Genomic DNA, 24,380 nt, shown 5'->3' on the forward strand with positions numbered 1-24,380 from the left:
AGCTCACTTTAGGAGTACCTTCCTCTGAAACATCCCGCTTAAGAAGAGCTTTCTGGGGGGGCACCTGGGTGGCTCAGTCGGTTGGGTGTCTGGCCTCGGCTCAGGTCATGATCTCAGAGTTCATGCGTTCGAGCCCCGCATTGGGCTCTGTGCTGACAGCTTGGAGCCTGGAGCCTGCTTCGGATTCTGTCTCCCTCTCTCTCTGCCCCTCCCTGGCTCACGCGCCCACGCGTTCTGTCTGTCTCCCTCTCTCTCTCTGCCCCTAACCCACTTGCATTCTGTCTCGGTCTCTCAATAATAAATACAAATTAAAAAAAATTTTTTAAAAAAGAAGAGCTCTCTGGGGCGTTACACCATGTGATTTCCCTCCCTCGGAACGGAAAAGGAGAGTCACCTATCTGCCAGATGTTGAGTTTGCCGTGCTCATCCTTTCTCATAAAGAGGGTTATTTCAAGGGCTTTTGGAGGCAGGCCACAGGCATTGCCAAGGGAGAAGCATGTCACTGGGCCGTGAGGAATGAGTCCCTTATCTGCTGGCAATTCCCCCGGGGAGTGAGTCCAGCCTTTCCCACGCAAGGTGTTGCCACGGCTCGCTGAAGTGGGCACTGCCGGGCGCTAACCAGCGCTGGGATTTAAGGAGCATCCCAGACATCTTTCTAGTCTTTAAAGGTAGGAGGACACGTGGCTAGAGCTTTCGTACGTATGCGAGCCAAGAGTCTTCTCACCGCCTTGGGCCAGAGAATGGGCAGCCACGGGGCCCCGGATGAACCGTTCCTAGGCTGTGTCGTGGTGGCGGCCGTGGGGGAGCGAGCTTAGGAAAGGAATAAAGATTTTGCGCAGAGAGACATCAAAGCGCCACGTCTCCAGACGGCGAAGGCTCATGCATGGCGATTAAGTGAGCAGCCAAGCACTGCGCGGGTGCCCGCCAGACTCACAAACGCGTGGCTCCGTCGTGACCAACCTGCCGTGGCCCTGCATGTCCCCCAGCTCCTTCTGCAGCCTCGCGTTCTTCTCCTCCTCCTCCAGCAACCTCCGCTTCACGGCGCGTAGCTCCTGCTGCGTCTCACACTTGATGTCGTTGGCCACCACCACCGCGGTCTGCAGGTCCGCCTGGAACCGCCTCCACTCCTCGGTCTCCTCCTGAAAACGCCAGGACCCACGCCCGCGTCACCGGCCGGCCAGGCCCGGCACGTGGGCAGGGGCGCCAGGGTCCCCCCCCGTGTCAGCCACCGAGGAAGACTGGCCAGGCGGCACCGAGCACCGCTCTCATGCTGCCTCACTACCGGGGAAGAGGCCCAGCACGGGTGGGAACTTACACCTTCGTGTGATCAGAGTGCTCCAGCCTGCAAATGAAAGCCTGCTTTAATTTTGTTCCCTGCCAACGCTAATCGGTGGTACCAGGGCCCGTGCCACGGGAAGGGACTCCGGGAACGCAGGCTAGGAGAGTCATCGGGATGCTTTTCAAAGGTTTCCAAACCTAAGGCGGGGACGCTCTCGGTAAAATGATGGAGAAGGCCCCTCCCCCGTCCCCGGCTGTAGCCCCCCCTCACCTTTATCTGCTTAGTGAGCGTCTTCAGCTGCCTTTCCAGGTCTGACTTCTGTTCCTCCAGCTTCATCACATTGCCTGGAAAAGAACAAGTCAGAGAGTTGGAAAAGGCGCAAGGCTCTTGGGGGAAAATAAGCTAGGTGGCAAGGGAGCAGCTCCAGATTTAAAATCCGTCCATTCTGCTATAAATTGCATCCTTAGCACCCCGATAACCGGCAGCCAGACACAGGAGGATCTTCCGACATAGAAAACGGGATGGTTTGGGAAATAAGCGGTGTTTCGTTAGGTTATACCATCGGACGACAGGTGGTAAACCCATGCAGCGCTCTGGGAAGACGTAAACTGCCACTCACATTTACTACACTCCCTCTCGGCCTCCCTGACAGTCGCACACTATCGTCCTGAATGTCCTCTAAAGCTGTGAGACCGATGGCTTTTGTGTAACAGAGGATGTGACTGGTTATTACTCCGGTGACTTTTAGGTCAGCTGCCAGGGTCGTGGTTCTTAATCGTACTTAAGCCTCCGAATCGCCTGGGAAGCCTCTCCAGAGCACACAGGTTCAAAGCCCCAGGCTCTGACCCATAGAAAGGGAACGCCCGGGGGGAGACAGGATCTGGGGTGGGTGTATTTTAACAGCTCAAAAGTGACCTGACCGCTCTCCCTAATTAAGAACATCCTCAGTCCTCTCCTCTCTCTGTTTCCGATTCTTCCACATGGCTACTGGACTCATTTCAATTTAAGTCTGATTGTGTCCAATTAAAATTCTTCAACGGTTCTTCGTGATTCATTCCAGGGCAGTAGATGTCTATTAAGGATATGAGTCAGAGTTACCAGAGAGGCTTCAAAAAGAATAAACACATGGCCAGGGCCCACATGGGACAATCTAATGCAGCACTGGGGGCCTCAGAATCTGTGGTTGGGGGTCAATTCTACAGAATAAGAAAACGCTCCTTAACTTTGTTTCTATTTTTTGTCCATTTCTCTCAAGGAACTTATAGAGGGGAGTGACTGGTCTTGGGCTGGATTTGTGTGTCCCTGGGTCTTCCAGTGAAGAGACATCTTAGTAATACCTTAATATGCTGGAAGGAGGTTAAAAAGCGTCTCAAGGCGAGCCTGGGTGGCTCAATCAGTTAAGCGTCCAACTTCAGCTCAGGTCATGATCTCACAGTTCGTGAGTTTGAGCCCTGCATCAGGCTCTGTTGACAGTTCAGAGCCTGGAGCCTGCTTCGGATTCTGTGTCTCCCTCTTTCTCTGCCCTTCCTCCACTCATGTGCCTGCTCTCTCTCTCTCTCTCTCTCTCTCTCTCTCTCAAAAATAGGTAAACATTAAAAAAATTTTTTTTAAAAAAGCTTCTCAAAAGACACACAGTCTGTGTTATTTTCAATCTTGGATATGTTGTGATCCAACCCCAGGGAGTGGCCTGACATCTGCTCAGAACATTAATTATATGCTGGCTTTCTTGGTGGGTCTGTGCTGACTTTTAAGGATTTGGGGACCACACAACCAAACTCTCAAGGGCAATGTAACACAAAAACAAAACCAAACCAAACTTCTCTTCTTTGACTTTATGCTTGTCAAGCATGGTGCTGTGTTTGGAAATATACACGGACGGGGGTAGAAGGGTTTGGTCATATTCTCAAGCATGACTACTGAGAATGGTCTGAATGCTGTGGACACTGAATGCTAACATTCTGTAGCTGTCCTGCATGGCACATCCAATGAAGGATGGAACTCGGGTGCTAACCAATCAATCACAGTGTAGACTATACAGTCAATCCTCATTTGTGGCAGTTATATAAAATTGTCATGCATGCAGAATTAGTGAATACTAAACTATTGGTCCTATGGGGAATACGGAGTTAGGTTCTTGCGAGCCTCTGGTCACGACATTTTTAGCAAAGGAGACATTACTTGTGTTACACAGGTTTGTTTGCCAATGTCCTTAAAAAAAAAAAAAAAAAAAAGCCCATCCCAACAATGCTGGAAACCTGCTTATCCACGGAACCCTTTTCCTGTATAACACTCAGCAGGCATTTTAAAAATTCTTCTGGGGCACCTGGGTGATTCAGGCGGTTCAGCGTCTGACTCTTGATTTCAGCTCAGGTATGATCTCACAGTTTGTGGGTTCAAACCCCACATCGGGCTCTGTGCCGACAGTCTGGAACCTGCTGGGGATTCTCCCTCTCTCTTTGCCCCTCCTCCTCTCATGCTCCCCAGTCCTCAAAATAAATAAACTTAAAAAAAGATTCTTCTGCGCCTCCTAAACCTGCCTCACCTACAAAGTTTTTACCTTTCTCATGGTGTGTGGCCTTTTGAGCCTCGAGAGCCAACCAGCACCAGCTGAGAAGGGTTTAACACTTTCCTGGCCCTGAGAAACATGACTGTAAATTTATTTGGTTTGTGGTTTCATAACAATGCAGCCCACTACATTTTCTTTCAACCAGACATTCATCTCACAAATCTGCAAATCTAGCCGCTTTTCCATCTTTTCTACGGCTTCATCGTGGACCCCAGATTTTTCTTCAGCATCTTTACTATATGAGACAACCAGTCTCATATACGGGTTGGTGACTTTCTCGTGTTCCAAAAGCAAAACACACTAGGGGGCGCCTGGGTGGCTCAGTGGGTTCAGCATCCAACTTCAGCTCAGGTCATGATCTTGCGGTCTGTGGGTTTGAGCCCCGCGTCGGGCTCTGGGCTGACAGCTCAGAGCCTGGAGCTTCCTTCAGATTCTGTATCTCCCTCTCTCCCTGTCCCTCTCCCACTCACACTCTGTCTTTCTCTCTCTCTCAAAAATAAACAAACATAAAAAAATTAAAAAAAAACAAACAAACCACTAGATGGGATCATTTTGATAAAGCTCATTTGGACAAGGCAGGCAATGTTTAACTAACCCCTTTTAAAGTCTTTCCCTAGTCAAAGCAAACAATGAGTCCATAAAGAAGCCATATATTGGAGCCTCTTCAGTAACAAAGTGACCAACATCTGTAAGTTACTTGATATCCTACCTTCAATGGGACACACGCTAGAATTGTTTTCTCCCCGAGCCCAAGAGCACACACTGCTCAAACCCATCTGACCATCTGTCACCCATCTTCCTATCCATCAGGCCCAAAAGACAAAGCTCTGTCAAGGCCGGACGAGTGCGGTCAGCGGTGTGGCTCACGCACAGCACACCTGACACTCCAAAATGCATTTGCTCCTTTTCACCGTCACCTCACGCTGCTGGCTCGATGTTCAATGATTGTTTCTTTGATGCCACCCGTTTTCCAGTTAAAGGCGTTAAGTATCCTGCCTTTCTCCTCCTAGGAGACCGTAGACTATGCGCAAGGAAGACTTTTCTTTTTTCTTTTTAATGTTAATTTTTATTTTTGAGACAGAGAGAGACAGAGCGTGAACGGGGGAGGGTCAGAGAGAGTGGGAGACACGGAATCTGAAGCAGGCTCCAGGCTCCGAGCGGTCAGCACAGAGCCCGACGTGGGGCTCGAACCCATGGACCGTGAGATCGTGACCTGAGCCGAAGTCGGACGCTTAACTGACTGAGCCACCCAGGCGCCCCTAGGAAGACTTTTCAAAAAATAATTCTTGCAGGCCCTCCCCAGCACCCTGCTGGCTCCTGGCCTACCTGTGACCAGGGCGTGATTTCACTCACTTTCTAGCTCACTGATGAGCTGGTTGTTATGTAACTTGACAGCCCGATGCTGTTCCACCTGATCTTCCAGTTCAAATATGGTTTCCTTCATGTCTTTAATCTCCGCATCGCTCTCTGACGCTTTCTCCTGCAGCTTGAGGCTGGTTCTGCTCAGCTGTTCTGCCTGACGATCACATATCTCCTTCAAGTAAGAATAATCCTTTTCCACCTAGAACGAAAGGAAGGCTTCCCGGTCAGCGTAACAGGAAAATGTTCCTCGCACACCAGCCCCAGGCTCATCCACGCACAGCAAGGGAAGCTCTGTGCACGCGCAGTACCTGACACCTGTATTCTTAGCCTCAGAAACAGCCAAGGCTATAAATATAGAGAAACGTGACGTGTGCAAAAGGCCAAATGGTGGATGCTGTGTCCCTTCCTACAGGCATAAGGAAAGCTGCAGGTACCCAAGGGCCCTTCTGTCCTGCAGCTGGGTGCAACAGCGCTCCCCCGGGAGGCCCTGGTATTGCACCGCAAGAGCTGGCCTCCTCACATCTGCTGTGGCACAGCGCCCTCTGCTGGTGAGCCGGGAACAATGCCCCCAGGACCGGACTGATTCCGCCCCCCACCCCTGATCCCCGCCACCCTCCCACCCCCCGCAAACTCCAAATCCCTTCAGCCGTAAAGTACTTGCGGTCATGGTGTTTCTTTAGAGAAATACGACATTAATGTGATGGAGAACACCAGCGGAAGGCACAGAACACAAACATGTACGTGCACCAGACACAGAAAAGAGGCACGGGACAGGCATTCATCTCACCTTTTCAGTTCTTAATCATTAAACATTTCGAATGCGCAGAAAAGCCCCCAACGTGACGAGATAGCCATGCGCCCAAATGGACTTAACGATGGTTAAGTTTTGCCATGTCTGCTAAATATTTTGACTTTAACAAGATTTAGTGAAGCCCCAACCTTCTCTCCCACCCCAGAGAGTAATTTGCATTAACCTAAAATTGGCGTGCACTTGTTCCGAAATGTTTTTCACTTTTACTATATATGAATGTGCCCATAATACATACATAGTACTATGTACATAGTTCTGCTTTAGAATTTGTATACAAGTCATAGACTTGTTACGCTTTCGTAAAACTTGTTTTTAATCATGCTTTTGACATGTATCCACACTGATATCTACAATGCTGTCATTACTTTAAATGTTTCACAGTATTTGGTCTATAGTCTATCTATAGTCTGTCTATAGTCCTTTAAATAATGTTGCAAAATAGCTATTCACTTACCAATTAATATAAGCTTGGTACCTAATGGATTTCTTCTTAGATTTGGAGGCATCTCCATTTACAGTAACATTTTTTTTTTTTTTACCATTGCATTTAATGGGTAAAACCTTCTGGCTGTAGGGGTGCCTGGGTGGCTCAGCCGGTTAAGTGTCCGACTCTTGATTTTGGCTCAGGTCATGATCTCACAGTTTGTGAGTTTGAGTCCCGCGCTGGGTTCTGTGCTGACAGCGCTGAGCCTGTTGGGATTCTCTCCCTCCCTCTCTCTCTGCCCCTCCCCAGCTCATGCTCTCTCTCTCAAAATAAATCAATAAACATAAAAAAAAAAAAACCCTTCTGGGTGTAAGTTCTAGGCAGGCAGAGACCCTGTCTGCTTTCTTCACCATCATATCCCTGGCACCTGCACAGCATCAAACACACAGGAGGCACCTAGTGAAAACCTGATGAATGAATACACAGACACTGGACAGCAATATTGCACCTGTTTTTCAATTGGGACATTGCGATAAGGAATAAAGAAAGAAAGGAGGGAGGGAGGGAGGGAGAGAGAGAGGGAATACAGAGGGAACCAGTACACTGCCTACCTCAAAGGTGAGCTCTGTTCTGTGAAACCTGTGTTTCAATTATAAAGGTGTGTGGCTGGATACTGCAATAGAAAATACATCATTGTAGCTGCTGTGGTACATCGAGATTGCTGGCCTGGAGCCAGACTACCGGAGCTGAAATCCCTATTCTGCCCAAGTCAGTCCAGGGTTCTTCTTCTTCTTTCTTTTTTTTTTTTAATATATATATATATTGTTTAATGTTTATTTTTGAGAGAGACAGAGCGTGAGCAGGGAATGCACAGGGAGGGAGGGAGACAGAATCCGAAACAGGCTCCAGGGTCTGTGCTGAAAAGAGCCTGACACGGGGCTCGAACTTACAAACCTCGAGATCACGACCCGAGCTGAAGTCGGACGCTTAAACGACTGAGCCACCCAGGTGCCCCCAGCCCTGGGTTCTGTAATCTCCCTGCCTCCGTTTCCTCATCTGAACAATTAAATGAAATACTGCACTTAAAGAGTTTATCGCCCTGCCTGACACATGGGAAGCACTCAGTAAAAGTTACTGTATCTCTCATAACTGCCTCATGCCTCCGTGTGTGCGACGTTAGATGATAATATGACACAGGTCCAGGAAGTCCACAACACACAAAACAGACCAAGTCTTATATCCGCCGATAGCTCCAGAATAAACACAAGACTTTAGGTAGAAGAGGGGCACGGCGTTTTAGATACGAGAAGGTTGAGCTTCGACAGCATTGGAAAAGCAGCAGAGGAAGGAAGCTCACACTATGAGCCCTGCATCCTAAGACCGTGGCTTTCCGCACAGCGGGCTGGGCTCCGTGTCCAGGAACTCTCAGGCTGAGGGCCGCTCACCTGGTGTCTAGAAACGTGCCTGTTACTTGCGTGGGACCTACTGTGCGTCAGGAGTGAAACTGAGGAGGGTCTCCACACGTGGCCGAGGCTGCTGGCCTCCCGCAGGCCCCGACCCGCCTTTACTTCCTACACGTTGGCCCCTCGTGATCACAAGCACCGGATGGCAGGCGAGGCGGTGGGGAGGGGGCCGCTGGGGCCAGTAAACTTGCAAGCCAGGATGCCGTTTCAGATCACACACCTCATTCCTCCTTCTTGACCGGGGAGTCGTTCTCTCAAGTTTAGCAATGTATTCCGGAAAGCTCTTTCATTAAGACAAGCAACAACGACAAAGCCCTTAAGTCGCTTCGCAACGGCTTCCTGCAGGGGCTTGCTAAGTAGTAACAGGCAGGTGTTATTATGTTCATTTTACAGATTCACAGATGGAGAGAGGGCGAAGCCAAGCTAATTAAAAAGAACAACACAATTTATCAGGTATCTAGGGCCAACACCTGGTACTTCCATGACCCTTAGAGTTCTAGGCTGCCCTCCTGCCGGCCGGTCCTTTAGAGTACAGCTTCTCCAGTTCAATAACTGCTCTATCCGACAACCAGCAACGTGATTTTTACTGTCTCCCCTTCTTTTTTTTTTTTTTTTTAATGTTTACTCATTTGAGAGAGAGACAGAGAGCATGGCAAGAGGAAGGGAGGGAGAGAATCCCAAGCAGGCTCCCCACTGTCAGCACAGAGCCCGATGTGGGGCCTGAACTCACGAACTGTGAGATCATGACCTGAGCCGAAGTCAAGAGGTGGATGCTGAACCGACTGAGCCACCCAGGCGCCCCTCCAAGGTCTCGAGAAGTCACCTCATGCATTCCACAGATGACCTCTCATCTTTAAAAATCAGCTTTCTCCAGAAATGGGAGTGAAGAATTGGATTACAAACAGATTCAAATGAGTTTCCCATGGAGGGAGTGGGAGCCACAGTCCTTCCTGGAGAGGGCTGTTGAGAGCCCGTGCTTCAAGCTCTGACAACCGCCAGAGGGCAGATGGCAGCAAGGACCTCTTGAGATTCACAACCAAGGTGCAGCTTCCCACCCTTCCGGGACCCAGGATGCAGGGTCGGGCAGGGCAGCTCTGAGACAGACGGGAGAGAACCTGCTGTCCCCACCCCACCACCTCCCCGGGTTACCTCCTACTCCCCTCAAGATCCAAGTTCTAAATCAAACAAAAGGATGTGTTCTGATGACTCAGGTTTTCATTGTGAACTTTTCTATTGTGTTCTAATCAAATAAAAATTCTCCTAATTCATTGAGACTTGAAAGCTTGTTCTTTTCAAACCAAGAAAGCTCTGGCCTTAAGACTACAGTGTGTTTGAGTCCTCTGGTCTGCCTCAAATGTTTTTCTAACCCTTCTTTATGGTCACGGAACCAGAAAGCAGTACAAATCAGTGATGAGGAGTAAAGACCCAATATTGAATCCTGGCCTTCGTCAATTCATCAGTAAGCTAGTAACATTAGCCATTCTCTGTCTTGGTTTTTTCAAGTGCAAAACATTAGATAATGACAGTATTTCTAGCATAAAAACATGATTAAATGAGATGAAATGATCTAAAGCCTCCAGGAGCACCTAGCACATATAGAGCACTAAACTATTAACTGTTATTTTTAAAATACGATAATAAATTTTGTTTTTTTAACATTTACATTTTAAAAAATTTTTAACGTCTATTTTTGACAGGGCGCATGCGCGCGCACACGTGCAAGCAGGGGAGGGGCAGAGTGAGAGGGGGACAGAGGATCTCAAGTGGGCTCCAGGCCTGATGTGGGGCTTGAACTCAGGAATCGCAAGATAATGACCTGAGCCGAAACTGGACACTTAGCCAATTGACTGAGCCACCCAGGTGCCCCTAAATTTTGCTTTTATGTGTTTAAAAAAATTTTTTTTAACATTTATTTTTGAGAGAGAGCCAGAGTGCGAGCAGGGGAGAGGCAGAAAGAGAGGGAGACACAGACTCGGAAGCAGGCTCCAGGCTCTGAGCTGTCAGCACAGAGCCCAACGTGGGGCTCGAACTCAAGGACTATGAGATCACGACCTGAGCCAAAGTCGGACGTTTAACCGAATGAGCCACCCAGGCACCCCCCTCCCTCTAAATTTTGTTTTTTAACATACTGGTACGATTATCACAGCCTCTCTCTTATATTCCATTACAAGTTTCTCTAACATTCATTCATTTATTCAGGAAGACTATAACTGGATACCTAATATATGGAACAAGTCACAATGTTAAAACTACACAGCTGATCCCCAAAAAACGTGGGGGTTAGTGGGCACCGACCTCCCCTACACGGTTGAAAACTTTATTGCTTTACTAAACTATAACTTTTGACTCCACCAAAACTTAACTCCTAATAACCTACTATGAAGCCTTGCTGATCACATAAATGTCGACGAACACATATTTTGCATGTTATACGTATTACAGGCCGTATTCTTGCGGTAAAGGAAGTTAGAGACAATGTTATTTAGAAAATCATCAGGAAGAGAAAATACATTTACAGTACTGCACTTGCTGAAAAAAACCTCCACATGTAAAGTGGACCCGCGCTGTTCAAGGGTCAGCTGTGTATGGTATGAAAGTAAATAAACTTGGGAGTGACTGCTTGAGTAACTTCACCATGAGTAAGAGTGTGTTATTTTTGTTGTGTTTGTTTTTACATCTAACTTTGTTCCTCCAAAACTCCGTTCGCTTACTTCTTGGCCCTGTTTCGAATATATACTGCTGATGGAGAGCCATGTTTCATTCACGCTGGCCAAAACTTGAACTTTTCTTCTCTTTATTTTTTTGCAATGCTATTCAGCCAAGGGAGAGCAGAGCATGGTCATTTAGTTTAAGCTTTTGTTATGGAAAAAGGAAAATGGCTAGGAAACGCTCAAAGAAATGGGTAAGCATCTGTATTTCACTCTGGGAACTTTCTGGATTTTCAGATGAGCGCTCAGGGAGGTGCTCCCTGAGTGTTCAAAATGCCGGGTCTTCGCAGACAAGCCCTAAGGTCAAGTAGAGGGAAAAAAAGTGCTCAGGCCTAATCTCAGGAAAGGTGTTAACACGTCTACAGAGAAAAATGGGCCCCTCGGAAGGGAAGTGGAGGGGGCGGGGGGCGGTCAGCCCAGGAAATCCAGAAAGGGAGAGACCACACTGGGTCCAGGGGAGTGCCCCCTCCACCTTTACTCAAACATCACGTGTCTCTTTGCCAAACCCTCAGGTTCAGCCCCCAAACTCCTTCACAAGGTTTTGAGAACGGAGCCCTACAGGGGTGGGGGTGGGGGTGGGGCCGGGGAGTGGAGGGAGCCAGCAGTCACATGGCAACGCGGGACTGCCATCACGTCCTGGGCCACCTGACTGTCAGGTCTGACCTAATAAAGGGCGTTCTGCTTTGCAGGGGGCCCTTCCTAAGCTTCATCTCCCGGTGCACAGCAGGCTTCAAGCTCTGGACCACAAGGCTGGGGCCCGAGGCGCGGTCCCTGAGCAATGCCCCCCCTCGAAGGCTTCCCGGTGCAGAGCCTACAGGCCTTCCCCAAGCTGCCTGGACAAGTGTCTCCTCTCGACTTGAACACAGGCTCTGTTACACAGGTTTCTCACTGCCTTCTTCCCAGCACGAAGTCACACGACTGCTTTACCCAGAGAACTGATACACTGGCGTTCACCAAAGGCACCGGAGAGCACGAGGCCACTGAAACGTCCACGTTTTCAGCCTCAACAACTCAACCTTAACCGACTCTCCCACAAGTACCCAGTTCACGATGCACGCAGGAGACGTGATCCCTAAGCTCCCCCTTGGACTCTACCAAACAGATTCGCCAACACTTCTGACCTCCTCCGAGATGCCAGGGAAGGGCAAGGGGCTTTCACACAGGTGATCCTAGCTGATCTACCATGGGGACAGTGACCCCACAGAGCTGAGGGCCCCTCTGAAAAAGCGACACCACCGATGAGACCTAACGCTTAAGGCAGGGTGAGGCGAGTCAAGGATGGGGAATGGGGAGGGGGGCAGAGACAGGGGCCAGAGCACCTTGGGTGGAGAGAGCCTCCCAAACAACAAAACTCCTGATGCAGACAAAGACTGGGCCAGGCAGGGCCCGTACAGGGGAGCTGGGGGTGCAAAAGAAGGTGGCTGCTGGGTGTCCATCAGGGGCTGCATTGGGTGCAAATGGCCGAAGGCTTTACCCTGAATTCGGGAGATCACTGCGAGCACTTCACGGAGAACGGACGGGAATGGGGGAAAGCGAACCCCCTGTCTGGGGGCTGCGGCAAACAGTGCTCTCTCCCTTACCCAAAAGTCATTCTCCATTTCTTTCTAAGAATCCCAATTTGGTTTAAGAATCGGGCTGTGATCTTGTGATATCAAGGGAAGTGGGCTGGGGGAGGGTGCGTGTGGCCCAGTTGTGACCAGACACAAAGGTAAAAGTTGCTGAGGGCCCCCCGGCCGCCCCCCGCCAAGCCGGGGAAAACTGTTCTCCCGATAGGACTGAGGTATCGGGGAGCTGCCGAGGCTCCTGCCTGTCAGGACTGTGGGGATCACATGCTGAGGATCCTGTGCCCTCTTGGCAGGAAGGCCGTGGAATCACAGAGCCCTGACGTCACACAGCCCCTGGACCACATCTACCAACTTCCTGCCTCCTGACTTCTGATTACAGGAGGAAAGTGAGCCGCTGACTTCAGCCGCTGGCACTATGGGTTTCTGTTTCTTAGGATCCAAAGCATGGCCTGGGCATCCTCACGGACCACCTGCTATTTAAGCAGGCTCCAAGGTCACCTCAGTCCTTCAAAGAGTCCTATTCTGTCATGGCTACAGAATCATCTACTTGGTGCATCTTTCTCTCAAATTCTGGTTTTGCCATTTGCGGCCAGTGGCTCCCCTAATCAGCTTGGCCTGGTGACCAATACTGGTCACACAATGATTACTGCACCTCTGAGTTTTCTCCGACCACTCACAGCAAGTGTTTCTTTTCTTTTTTTTTTTTAATTTTTTTAATGTCAATTTATTTTTGGGAGAGACAGACAGAGTGTGAGTGGGGGAGGGGCAGAGAGAGAGAGGGAGACACAAAATCTGAAGCAGGCTCCAGGCTCTGAGCTGTCACCACAGAGCCCTATGCAGGGCTCGAACTCGAGCCGTGAGATCATGACCTGAGCCAAAGTTGGATGCTCAACTGACTGAGCCACCCAGGCGCCCCAGCATGTATTTCTTTATAATCTCCTTTCTCCTCTGGAAGAGACACCCGAGTTTCTGCTTTAGAAAGAACTAAATTTCTAAGGATACCACCTATAAGCTTTCAACCTCAGGGGTGGGGCGGGGGGGGAGGGGAGGGAACAACAACAATACTTTGTTTTAAAACTTCTAGGTTTCAAGGCTTATAGACACTGTAACTTGAAATCAAGATCTCAACCAACTGCAAATGTGATCGTTAGAAAACCATAAACCTGGATTGCAGTATAGTCTGAAAAACCAATAATCCCATTTAATGACATGCTGCTTGCTGGCTGGGGCAGGCATTCCTCTCTCTCTCTCTCCCTCTCTCTCGAAAGGAAGAGCGAGAGAGAGGGGGAGAGCGAATGAGTGTGGCTTATAGGAGGCTGAGGCATCTGTGGAAATGACAGCCATCCTCAAAGTCGTACGAAGGCATGTTTTATAACCATACGGTAATCTGCCAGCAAAATGTATATATAGGATATCAGAGAAGCTGACAAGAATGGAGATACTAGCAAACAGCTGAAGACAAAGAAATGAGAGGAACAGAGAGCCTCTGAAATAATCCCAATGATTGTAAATGTCCTACCAATTTCCCATTTACTGTAGGAAGAACAGATCCACCTCGCACCAAAAAAAAAAAAAAAAGTACATTTGAAGGCTTTTCAGAGGCTCTTCTAATAGTATCTGAGTCATTTATGTAACTTACGGAAACTGGAAATTTATACAGATTTACTCAATCAGATCATAGGGTGGTTTGGTATTGCTTTTCCTCTTTAGTAAACAGGCAATTTTGTTCTTTTCTCATAACAGTCGCCTTCTGCCATGAATTTGAATGGATGAATGCAGAGCTCAAGCGCAGAAGTTGTTCATCACCAAGAAAACTGCTTGGTGGTTAACAGGACACTCACTCAGACATCGGCTCAAGGTGGTGAAATGTGAAAGGTCTAGCAAATGTCCTGCAAAGTGACTGAGAACTAAAGAATTAGAATTTGTGCCGGGAATGCAAAGATGACTTAACACTGGACTGCCTTAGAAAATCTGTTATTCTAATTCACCTTGTTAACAAGTTAAAAGAGAAAAACCACCATGATTATATAAAAACTACTCTAAGATCAGATCTGAGAGATGTTTAAGACCCATAACAGATGTAGCAAAATTCAATCCCTATCCTTTTAAAAAAACCAAACAAATCAGTTCCTAGCAAAATACTCGTCTAACTCAATAAAAGGTACACAGCACGTGCCTACGACAGACATCCTTGGTAACAAAATGTTGAAGACACTCCCTTTAAATCAGGAACGAGGCCAAGATCCCCCCCCCCCCGCACCCCGCCTCCACACCAACCACACTTCTGTTCTACACCGTACGATGAAGAGGGGCTGCCCAAGGTCACAGAATTAATGGCAATTAACCAAGTCAGGGGGACCCACGCTTTCCACTTACCAATCCATCGCTTCACATCATTCTATGTTTGTACTAAAAGTGCTCCTGTGTCCTTCGGTCAGCCTAGAAAGTCCGGGTTTTACACCTTTTCGAAGGTAACAGAAAAGCACAGGTAACGAGCCCACTGTGATTATAGGTCAATGCCCTTGTGCACTAAGACAGCACGAAATCACAGACCTGGGATCTCAAGTATAAAAGCAACTCCAGGTGACCTGGTGCTTCACAGTCTTACCTCGAAATACGAGCTACAGTCTCTTCCATTCTACCGACGAATTTTTGATGATTCGAATCAGCGTGTAATACAAAGGGAATACAGGAATAATATAATTAACAGCTGACTTAAAATGTATGTGCTGTACCTTGCACTCCACAGAAAATGCAAACCTTTTTTCTTTTTCTCCACATTAGACTTGGTTTGTCCCAGAAAAATTCTGAATTTTACTGCCCTCGGGTAGATGAAGCTGTAAGGAAGGGCAAACTCATACCTTTAAATGCTGTCATTATCAACCAAGAAATGACCGACGTCACCGAACACAGAACTGTACTCAAAAAACTAAGAAGAAACCAAGGAAATACAGACAAGCAGGATAAAAGGATTAATAAAGATAAAAGCAGAAACAAACTCATGAAATAAGTTAACGTAGAAGTGAAGCTACTGTTTTGAGATACCAAATTATTTCTTGGTGACCCATGTATTTGGTGTAACGTCCATCGAAATGCCGAAGAGACAGGTGAAGGACTGAGGGGGCACTTCAAGAAGGTCATGTGGAAGGTGGCGCATTTTGCAACAGAGTGATGGAGAGGAACTGATTCCAGACACTAGAAGTTAACGTAAAGCTACAATCACCAACTTAAACTTCAAATGGGCACCTGGCGAGTACCTTCTAATGGAATCACTTCCATACTTTCAAATTTTATTGAAATTTTATTTAGCATTTTAGCTATAAATGTAGAACACTGACAATGATTTAAAAAGAAGAAAAAACTAACACTACCTACCACTCGGATTATCAAACAACCAAGCCAGAACCAAGTTGCAACAAACTAATCTTTTAAAAAAATTTTTTTAATGTGTATTTATTTTTGAGAGAGAGAGCACAAGCAGGGGAGGGTCAGAGAGAGAGGGAGACACAGAATCCAAAGCGGCTCCAGGCTCTGAGCTGTCAGCACAGAGCCCGACGCGGGGCTCGAACCCACGAACCGTGAGATCATGACCTGAGCCACAGGTGAATGCTTAACCAACTTAACCAACCCAGGCACCAGGCAGTAGACTAATCTAAAGGCAGATGAAGCAGTGGAGAAAAATCACCCTGTGAGCTCATGGCACAACTTTTTTCTTTTCTTTTCTTTTTTTTTTTTTGTGTGTGTGTTTATTTATTTTGAGGGAGAGAGAGAGAGCTTATAGGGGTGAAGGAGCAAAAAGAGTGGGAGAGAGAATCCCAAGCAGACTCTGCCTTCTCAACTGTGAGATCAGGTCTTGAGCTGAAATCAAGAGTCGGACGCTTAACTGACTGAGCCACCCAGGCGCCTAACAGCTTGTTTCTTAAAACAGTGACAACCCGGGGCGCCTGGGTGGCGCAGTCGGTTAAGCGTCCGACTTCAGCCAGGTCACGATCTCGCGGTCCGTGAGTTCGAGCCCCGCGTCAGGCTCTGGGCTGACGGCTCGGAGCCTGGAGCCTGTTTCCGATTCTGTGTCTCCCTCTCTCTGCCCCTCTCCCGTTCATGCTCTGTCTCTCTCTGTACCAAAAATAAATTAAAAAAAAAAGTTGAAAAAAAAAAATTAAAAAAAAAAAAAAAAAAAAAAACAGTGACAACCCTAAGGTGGGAAGTGATTTCAACCTCTCTCTCTCACCACCAGACCCCTAACATCACAGATCCAGAGCTTGCAGGAAACAGAAACTAGGAAGCCACCTGTCTATGCCTTTCCAGCACTGCTCTGTGAGCAGGCAGGATATTATAGAATTACCAGCAACTTTATCATGTAACAAAGTTGCAGACTGACGAAAGGATTATTTTTAAAAATGAAACAGGGATCATTTGTTCGATTGTGGGCTGGGTAAGATCTTCCCCAGTGAAGAAGGGGAGGAAAAAAGAGGCAACGAAGACCAGATCTGAATGACCCAGCAACTGGATACCAAGCATTGGCAAGGGTTCAGGGAAACAGGCACTCCCGTGGATCAGCTGGTGGGAACACTTCTGGGGGGAAAACTGGCTGAATGTATCGAGTGTCCTTAAAATGGTCACATTCGGGGCGCCTGGGTGGCTCAGTCGGTTAAGCGTCCGTCGTCGGCTCAGGTCACGATCTCGCGGTCCGTGAGTTTGAGCCCCGCCTCGGGCTCTGTGCTGACAGCTCAGAGCCTGGAACCTGCTTCCGATTCTGTGTCTCCCTCTCTCTCTGACCCTCCCCCATTCATGCTCTGTCTCTGTCTCAAAAATAAATAAACATTAAAATAAAAAAAATAATAGAGGAAAAAAAAGGTCAGATTCTGACACATCAAGTCAGTGTTTAGGAATTTTTCCTAAGGAAATAACCAGACAGATATAAAAAAAAAAAAATGTATTTACAATATCAAAAGACCAGAAGAGAACATAACACGCTCAATGAACAGGTGACCGGTACAGAACGTATGAGATATTTATATACTAGAATACGGCCTGGCCTTAATATCACGTTTCAAAGAATAATGAGAAGAATATACTCACAAAATATTAAATTACATGGGGCACGTGGGTGGCTCAATCAGTTAAGTGTCCAATTCTTGATTTCGGCTCAGGTCATGATCTCATGGTTTGTGAGTTCGAGCCCTGCACTGGGCTCTGTGCTGACAGCATGGAGCCTACTTGGGATTCTGTCTCCCTCTCTCTCTGCCCCTCCTCTGCTTGCTCTCTATCCCCCTCAAAAAAATAAATAAAAATAAACCTAAAAATTTTAAACTAAAAGAGTATGTAAAGGATGAGTCTATAAAATTTTTTTTTTTTAATTTGTGGGACACACACACACACACACACACATCTGAAAGAAAACCCCAAAACAGTGGTTATATTATTACTGGGGAGGGAAATTAGGGATGATTTTAATCTCCTGTTACTAGCAGCCCAGAGCATGTTAACTGATAAACCTGGATAACCGTCTCTCATTCTGAGCCAGTAAGATTCAGCTTACTTGCCACCTCTTTCAGGAAGCCCTCCAGCACTACTTTCCTTTCTCCCACATCATTCTAGGTGTTCCTCCTTGGAACTGAACTCTGAGCTGTCCTCTAGGATACTCTTTATCCCTGCATCGCACTCACTGATCTGATTCACCATCTCCCTGCTACACTTTGAACCTATAGTCAGAAGTGGGGGTGTTTCATTTTTGTGTCCCCAGTCTGTCCGGAATGGAACACATGTTCAAGCTAGAAAGCCGGACTCATGAACGAAACTGGCTGAGCCAAGCAGTCTCTATGCTCTGTGAATCGCAAGGTCGAGGGGAACAACGCTAAGAAGGATGAGCAAATACCGGGAAAGGACTGTGTCCTTACCTTGGCCAGCAGGCTTGAAACATGTTTAATTTCACCATGGGCCTTTAGCAATTCTTGCCTGAGCTCGGTGCAAGAGAGCTCCAGCTGATCCTTCTCAGCTCGAGCGACTCTCAACATCTCTTGAACTTCACGCGCCTCTGCCGTCTGCCCCACGGGACTGGTGTCCGTCGCTTTCTGCTGCTCACTCTCCAAATGCGCCTTCAAAGACCCATTTTCAATCTGCAGCCCTTCCAAGGTCGCCTTGCACTCCTCCAGAGTTTTGGCCATCACACCGTTATTACACCGCTCCCGTTCCAGAACCCCGGTCAGCTTTTCGTTCTCTTCCTTGAGGTGTTTAATCGCTTCCAAAGCTCCTTGGTTCTCCTCCTCCACCTTCCGGAGGCTACAGGTCAGCTGCTGCTGGATGTTAAGCAGCTTCTCCCTTTCAAAGCGGCCCTGGTCAAGAATTTCTGCGCACTTCTGCTCCAGCTCCAGGATTTTGCCTTCTTGAACGGCGGCGGGCTCCTCGCTCTTTGCGCGCTCTTGCAGGAGGTTTATCAGCTTCTCGTTCTCCTGACTGAGCTGCGCGGCCCTCTCCCGGTGCTGGTGGAAAGAACTCTCCAGGATCGTCTTCTCGTCCAGCAGTTTCTCGTTTTCGGCCGTCAGCTCCTGAACCATCTGCTGCTGGTCCGACAACTCCTGCAGAGTAGCCTGCAGCTCCTCGGCCGTGCTGTGCTGGTTTTCCTCCATCTTCTGTATCTTCTCCGCGAGGGAGGCCAGGGACAGCTCGCTCACGTTGTTGGGGGAGCTGCCTGTCGTGGAGCACTTGGAGCTCTTAAGGGGGTTGCTGCTGGAGGACAGGGGCCTGGAGGGCGTGTCGGCCGTGATGTGCTCGAAATCCGAGGCATCTGGGGACAAAGAAGCTTTGGTGACGTCGCTGCTTGAAGAGCCTGATGTCCTTAACGCGTTCTCGTGTATGGGGTGCCGATAGGCATCGAGCTCGCCCGACAGCTGATTTCCGGGTGGGCTTCCGAAGCTGGACTCCTGAGTTACGGACGTTGGGCAGCTGCTCTCCCCCGTGTGACTAGCACCCCCCTCCGAATTTGGGGAATGCTCCAGATGAGTCAGTTTCTCCCTTAAGGCCCGGTTTTCCTCCTCCAGATCTGCAAGCTCCTTCTGAAAATTCTTGTTCTTCTCCTCAAGAGCTCTTAGCAAGGGTTCCGAGTCGCCTGGGGAGACGGGCGTTCCATCTGCATTTGCGTCGGAAGGCTCGGTTCCTTCAGTGCTCGGAGTCCTTTTCTCCTTACATTTCTTCAGCTCGCTTCGAAGCCTGTTAATTTCGCTGTCTTTCGCTTTGGCTTCTGCCAGGAGTTCCCGAACCTGGGACTCGAGCACGGCCTTTTCCCCGCCTTCATTCTCTGGCTTGGGTCTTGCGGAGGTGGTCCGCAGGTGCTTCGTAGGGGTGGGTGTGCTGGAAGACGTGGGGCTGGACACCGACTTCCTGGGGTTGGAGGGACCGCGTGGCACGGTTCTCTCCCTGGAGACGGTTACCGAAAGTTCTCGAGGAGCTGGGATGCCTGTCCGTTTGGCTGTTGTCACAGCCCCTAAGGACAGAAGAAGTAGAAACCAATGAAACAACGCAAGCACTTTTATAAATGAAACCCAAGTGACTTCAACTCACGTCGGACACGGAACGGGATGGCTGCTGCCCTTCATTCATTTCCGCCCCACCCACCCACCCGCGCCTCTAGAAACCTACCTGGAGCTGACTGGGGTTTCTGTACCTCCTCCCACAGCCCCTAGACTTTGGGGGGAAACTGACTCCAAGCCTGAACTCCTCCACTTAATCTCATCCCAGCCACAGTTGCTGGTTCAAGGCCTGGACGCACCCCTCAACTGAGGTCAACAGGACACCAGGAGGGGGGTCTTCTGGGTGAGTTTCTAAAACATTACTGCACATGAGGAAGGGAGCACAGAAGTCTGGGAATGGCTGCAACCTGTTGTCATCATGAGAGGAAGGTGAGAACAGAGTAGAAAGAAGGAAAGCAAATTCTTAGTAGCTCGGTGGAATTGCTCAGTCAATCAGCCCTGGAGCTTAGCCTGTAGCTAAGCTGGCCTTCCAGTTACACAAGCCAATAAATGCCCTTCACACAAGTCATCTTGAATTGGGTTTTCTGTAACCTGCAGCCTAATGCATCTAAACTGTAACCCCGGCAACTAAGCAACAGCCTTTTGACAAAATGCAAGGTCACAGTGCATTTCTTGATAAACGTTTTTTTCTTGATATTTTTAAATTTTTATTTATTTTTTAGAGAGTGCGATCTTTATTTTTGAGAGAGTGCGCGAGCAGGGGAGGAACAGAGGGAGAGGGAGATACAGAAGCCGAAGCAGGCTCTGGGATCCGAGCTGTCAGCACAGAGCCCGATGCGGGGTTCGAACTCACGAATCGTGAGATAGTGACCTGAGCCGAAGTCAGACACTTAACCGACTGGGCCACCCAGGCGCCCCATGACAGAGACAGAGAGAGAATCTCAAGCGGGCTCCACACTCAGCGTGGAGCCTGACGCGGGGCTCGAACTCACAAACCGCAAGTTCATGACCTGGGCCTAACTGGGTTGCTTAACCAACTGAGCCACCCCGGGTGCCCCTTGATAAACATTTTATTTAAAAAGTTCATCAACATCTTGTGAATGAGTACAAATTTGCTTAAGAAATCACAAGACACGAATAACACCAAGGGAAGACTAACCTAGTCCAATGACCTACTGCTTTTAACACAAGTGGAAACAGTGTGCTTATTTGTATTCAGAGAAATAAGAACAAATGGGATAAGGACGCATTACATGTAGCTATGGTACGGTTTTAAATGCTAAAGGGATTTACATAATATGGAAATGATACAAAATTTAGAGTATTTATAACGGGAAATGTAAGGGAAGGAACTATTTTCTGTTTTCATCTATACTACATTGTAGACCATGTTAAAAAAAAATTCTAGGAGTGCAAACCCAGACATTGATTTCCTATATGGCTCTACAAATGAGACCCACCTCAGAGGTTAAAGGGTAAGCGAAAATTCTGGACCTATTTTCCAAACCCAAAGACCGTTTGATGAATCAAGGCTGACTGCGGTAACTTCCCCAACTCTGTGCCTCGGGTTGAAGGTCCCCAGTGACAAAGGACCCTAGAAGGTGTCACCAATCCCTAGGCCTCCACAAGGTAGGAAGCAGTGGAGGGTATGCCCCCCGCCCCCCAGAATGGCAGCAGCTCCAATCGACCAAGACAGAAGCAGAACCCGATGTGGCACGGTTCTGAGCTCTGAGCCCAGTGCCAAGGGCCGCTTCTAAGGAAGACCTGAAGGTATGAACATGCTGAAATTGGTGGTGATGATGTGAAGGCCAATGGCATTCGGTGCTGTGTCTAACAGCTAAGTGCTTTTTAAAACCTTGACACAATAAAGCTTAAGTTGTCATACTAATATACAGAAAAACTAGATGGTTTTTCTTAAGTTTATTTATTTATTTACTTGGAGAGAGAGAGAGAGAGAGAGAGAGAGAGAACAAACACAAGCAGGGGAGGGGCAGAGAGAGAGGGGGAGAGAGAATCCCAAGCAGGCTCTGTGCTGACAGTAGGGGGGGGTGGTGGTGCGGGGCCTGAACTCATGAACCATGAGATCATGACCTGGGCCAAAATGAAGAGTCCGATGTTTAATGAACTGAGCTACCCAGGTGCCCCCAAACTATGGGTTTGTTTGTTTTTTAATTAACTTTTTCAAATTAGAAGTTACTGGAAAGCTGAGAGTACTACAATACACAGTTTAATGCCTTCAGGCATCTTCCTTGCATCATACTTAATGAAGAAAATACTCAACGAAGCCAAGATTTATTTAATTGTTCTCATAAAATGAAGATTGAAATCACCAAGCAATAAACCGTGTTAGTAATGCTGGTTCTCTAGAATGAAGTAATCCTGGAAAGGGCCCTGATGAAAACGGAAGATAACTCAAGTTCAAGGCAGATGGGAGAGCCCAGCTCTTGTTATCACACAGCCACTGGCCATTCCCGACACGGCCACTGAAATGAAGGCTCCTTTTCAACCATCCGTCCGTCGGGTTTGAGGATGGGCAGGACTCAAACAGAGCAGCAGATCAACTCTGTCATCCTTTCCGGCTGAAGTGAGCTCCTCCCTTCTGCCAAATCTTAGCTTGCCCTCCGCATAGGTGTTACTACTCGCACCTTACCTAGACTACTAGGAATTTTTTTACATCAGTGTACGTTTGTGAAATATACCCACTTGTGTATTATGAGATACACAATCCAGTTGTGTTTGTTACGACATCTGTTTTCGTTTTTGTTTCTGTTGTTTCCATTCTGACACTTGATCAGCACTGCACTCTACATCCGGGAACCCTGACATAGAGCATACCACTGGATACATACACCACGGCAAGGGAGACCGCAGAGGCAGTGAGAAGCCCGGGGTTGACAGAATAAGGACGGCCTAGCCGTCACTCTTGACTTCTCTGGTCTTTTCCCCATCCTCCCATCAGACCGCCACTTATTCCTACTGAGGCTGGCTGTCTAACGGCATGAAGTTAAATTAAAAGCAAGCCCCACCTCATAATTGGGAAGACTAATATGATTTTCTAAAAAACATGCTTGCTGGGCCCCTGGGTGGCTCAGTCGTTAGCCATCTGACTTTGGCTCAGGTCATGATCTCACGGTTTGCGAGTTCGAGTACCATATCTGGTGAGCTCGAGCCTCGCTTCGGGTGAGCCCCACTTCTCTCTCTCTCTCTGCCTCCCGTGGGATTCTCTCTCTCCCCCGCCAACCCTCACTCACTTGCACCCCCTCTCTCAAAAAGAAAAAATGTTTGGATCCGCCTGGATGGCTCAGTCAGTTAAATGTCCAACTCTTGATTTTGGCTCAGGTCGTGATATCGAGCCCTGTGTGGGGCTCCATGCTGACTGTTAAGCTTGCTTGGGATTCTCTCTCCCCCTCTCTCTCTCTGCCTCTCCCTTGCTCACATGCGCTCTCTTTCTCTCTCTCTCTCAAAATAAACTTAAAAAAATGATATGTTATACTAAAAAAAAATTTTTTTTTAATTTTATATATTTGAGAGAGAGAGAACATGCACACACAAGCGGGGAAGGGGCAGAGAGGAGAGACAGAATCCCAAGCAGGATCCACACCATCAGCACAGAACCCGATGTGGGGCTCAAACTCACGAACCGTGAGATCCTGACCCAAGCCGAGATCAAGAGTTAGATGCTTAAACGACTGTGCCACCCAGGTGCTCCCTGATGTGTTATATTTTTAAAGTGCCAAATGAAAAATTATAATGTGACAGATCACAGGTGCATCAAACTCTGTATTCATAGATACACACACTAGACGAGTACCCAGAACATTGAGAACAGGTGAATATTAAGCTGCTTGGGCTGTGAGAAAATTTCCTGTTTCTTTTGTATGGTTACATTTATGTAGTAAATTTAAAAAGCAGAAGGGAAAATCCTATCATAACAACATACAGAGAGTTAAGGGGGCAGGAAACATAAATCTTTGCAGAGAATAAAAAGCATGTTTAAAACAACAATAGCACAACCATTTAAATCAGATCAGATGCCTGTCTTAAGCAGTGATTCTCATGAGCTGAAAATAAAATATTTTCAGTCCCTTCTTTTTTTTTTAACTTTATTTTTTATTTTTTTAAATTTACTTCAGTCCCTTCTTAATTTCCTTGTCTTACCCTAAGAATGCTACTTGGATTGTTCTTTGGTAGGTAGGTCTTCTCTCTACCATGCACTGATGAAGGAAATGGTGACATTCTGAAATAAATTACTAAACTTTAATTTCTTCAATAAGAATTCACAGACCTGCCCTGTGGGAGAGACAGGCGGGAGACAGAAATGAAAGTTCACCATTATCACCTACCACATAATTGCTGCCTTGCCTCTGAAACACAAGAGAACTTACCCCTTTGGTCTCAAAGAATCTAAACTACTAGGATATTTTTTACTCTAACCATCCATAACTTTTTTTCTCAAAAGCTCCAATAATGCATTTATTGTCAAATCTAATCTCCACCCCCCACCAATCTCCATCTTTCTCAACCTTTGGGTGATATTTATTCCTCCTTCCCTTCGCTCTCCTTATCCATATCTCCTTATCCTCCAGTCGAGGAACCTGAAAAACATTTAAAATGTCCTCTCCCTTTTCTTTTGGTAACCAACCAGTCACTAAAACCAGCTATTTTTGGGAATGTTTCTATATTTTTTCTTTGTTTTCCTTTTGGTAGGGATCCAGTCTAGGTCCTTAAGAATGTTC

At 47.6% G+C, this 24,380-nt stretch overlaps 1 protein-coding gene across 16 annotated transcripts in view; it reads right to left on the minus strand.

Moving 5' to 3' along the window:
- Positions 1–24,380, minus strand: part of SPECC1 (sperm antigen with calponin homology and coiled-coil domains 1) — a 270,257-nt gene that overhangs the window by 84,985 nt on the left and 160,892 nt on the right. For 14 of the 16 annotated variants that reach the window (XM_042966219.1, XM_042966217.1, XM_042966221.1 and 11 more), the window contains 4 exons: positions 18,076–19,658; positions 5,199–5,406; positions 1,550–1,623; positions 961–1,139 (listed from right to left, as the gene is read on the minus strand). In XM_042966219.1, the coding sequence (XP_042822153.1) occupies positions 961–1,139; positions 1,550–1,623; positions 5,199–5,406; positions 18,076–19,658 (2,044 nt within the window). Of the gene's footprint in view, positions 1–934; positions 1,140–1,549; positions 1,624–5,198; positions 5,407–7,053; positions 7,211–18,075; positions 19,659–24,380 lie in introns of those variants that run through there. The other 2 variants (XM_042966230.1, XM_042966228.1) reach the window with 2 other exon arrangements.

Source organism: Panthera tigris, chromosome E1 (assembly GCF_018350195.1).
Source record: "Panthera tigris isolate Pti1 chromosome E1, P.tigris_Pti1_mat1.1, whole genome shotgun sequence".
Taxonomy (NCBI): Eukaryota; Metazoa; Chordata; class Mammalia; order Carnivora; family Felidae; genus Panthera; species Panthera tigris.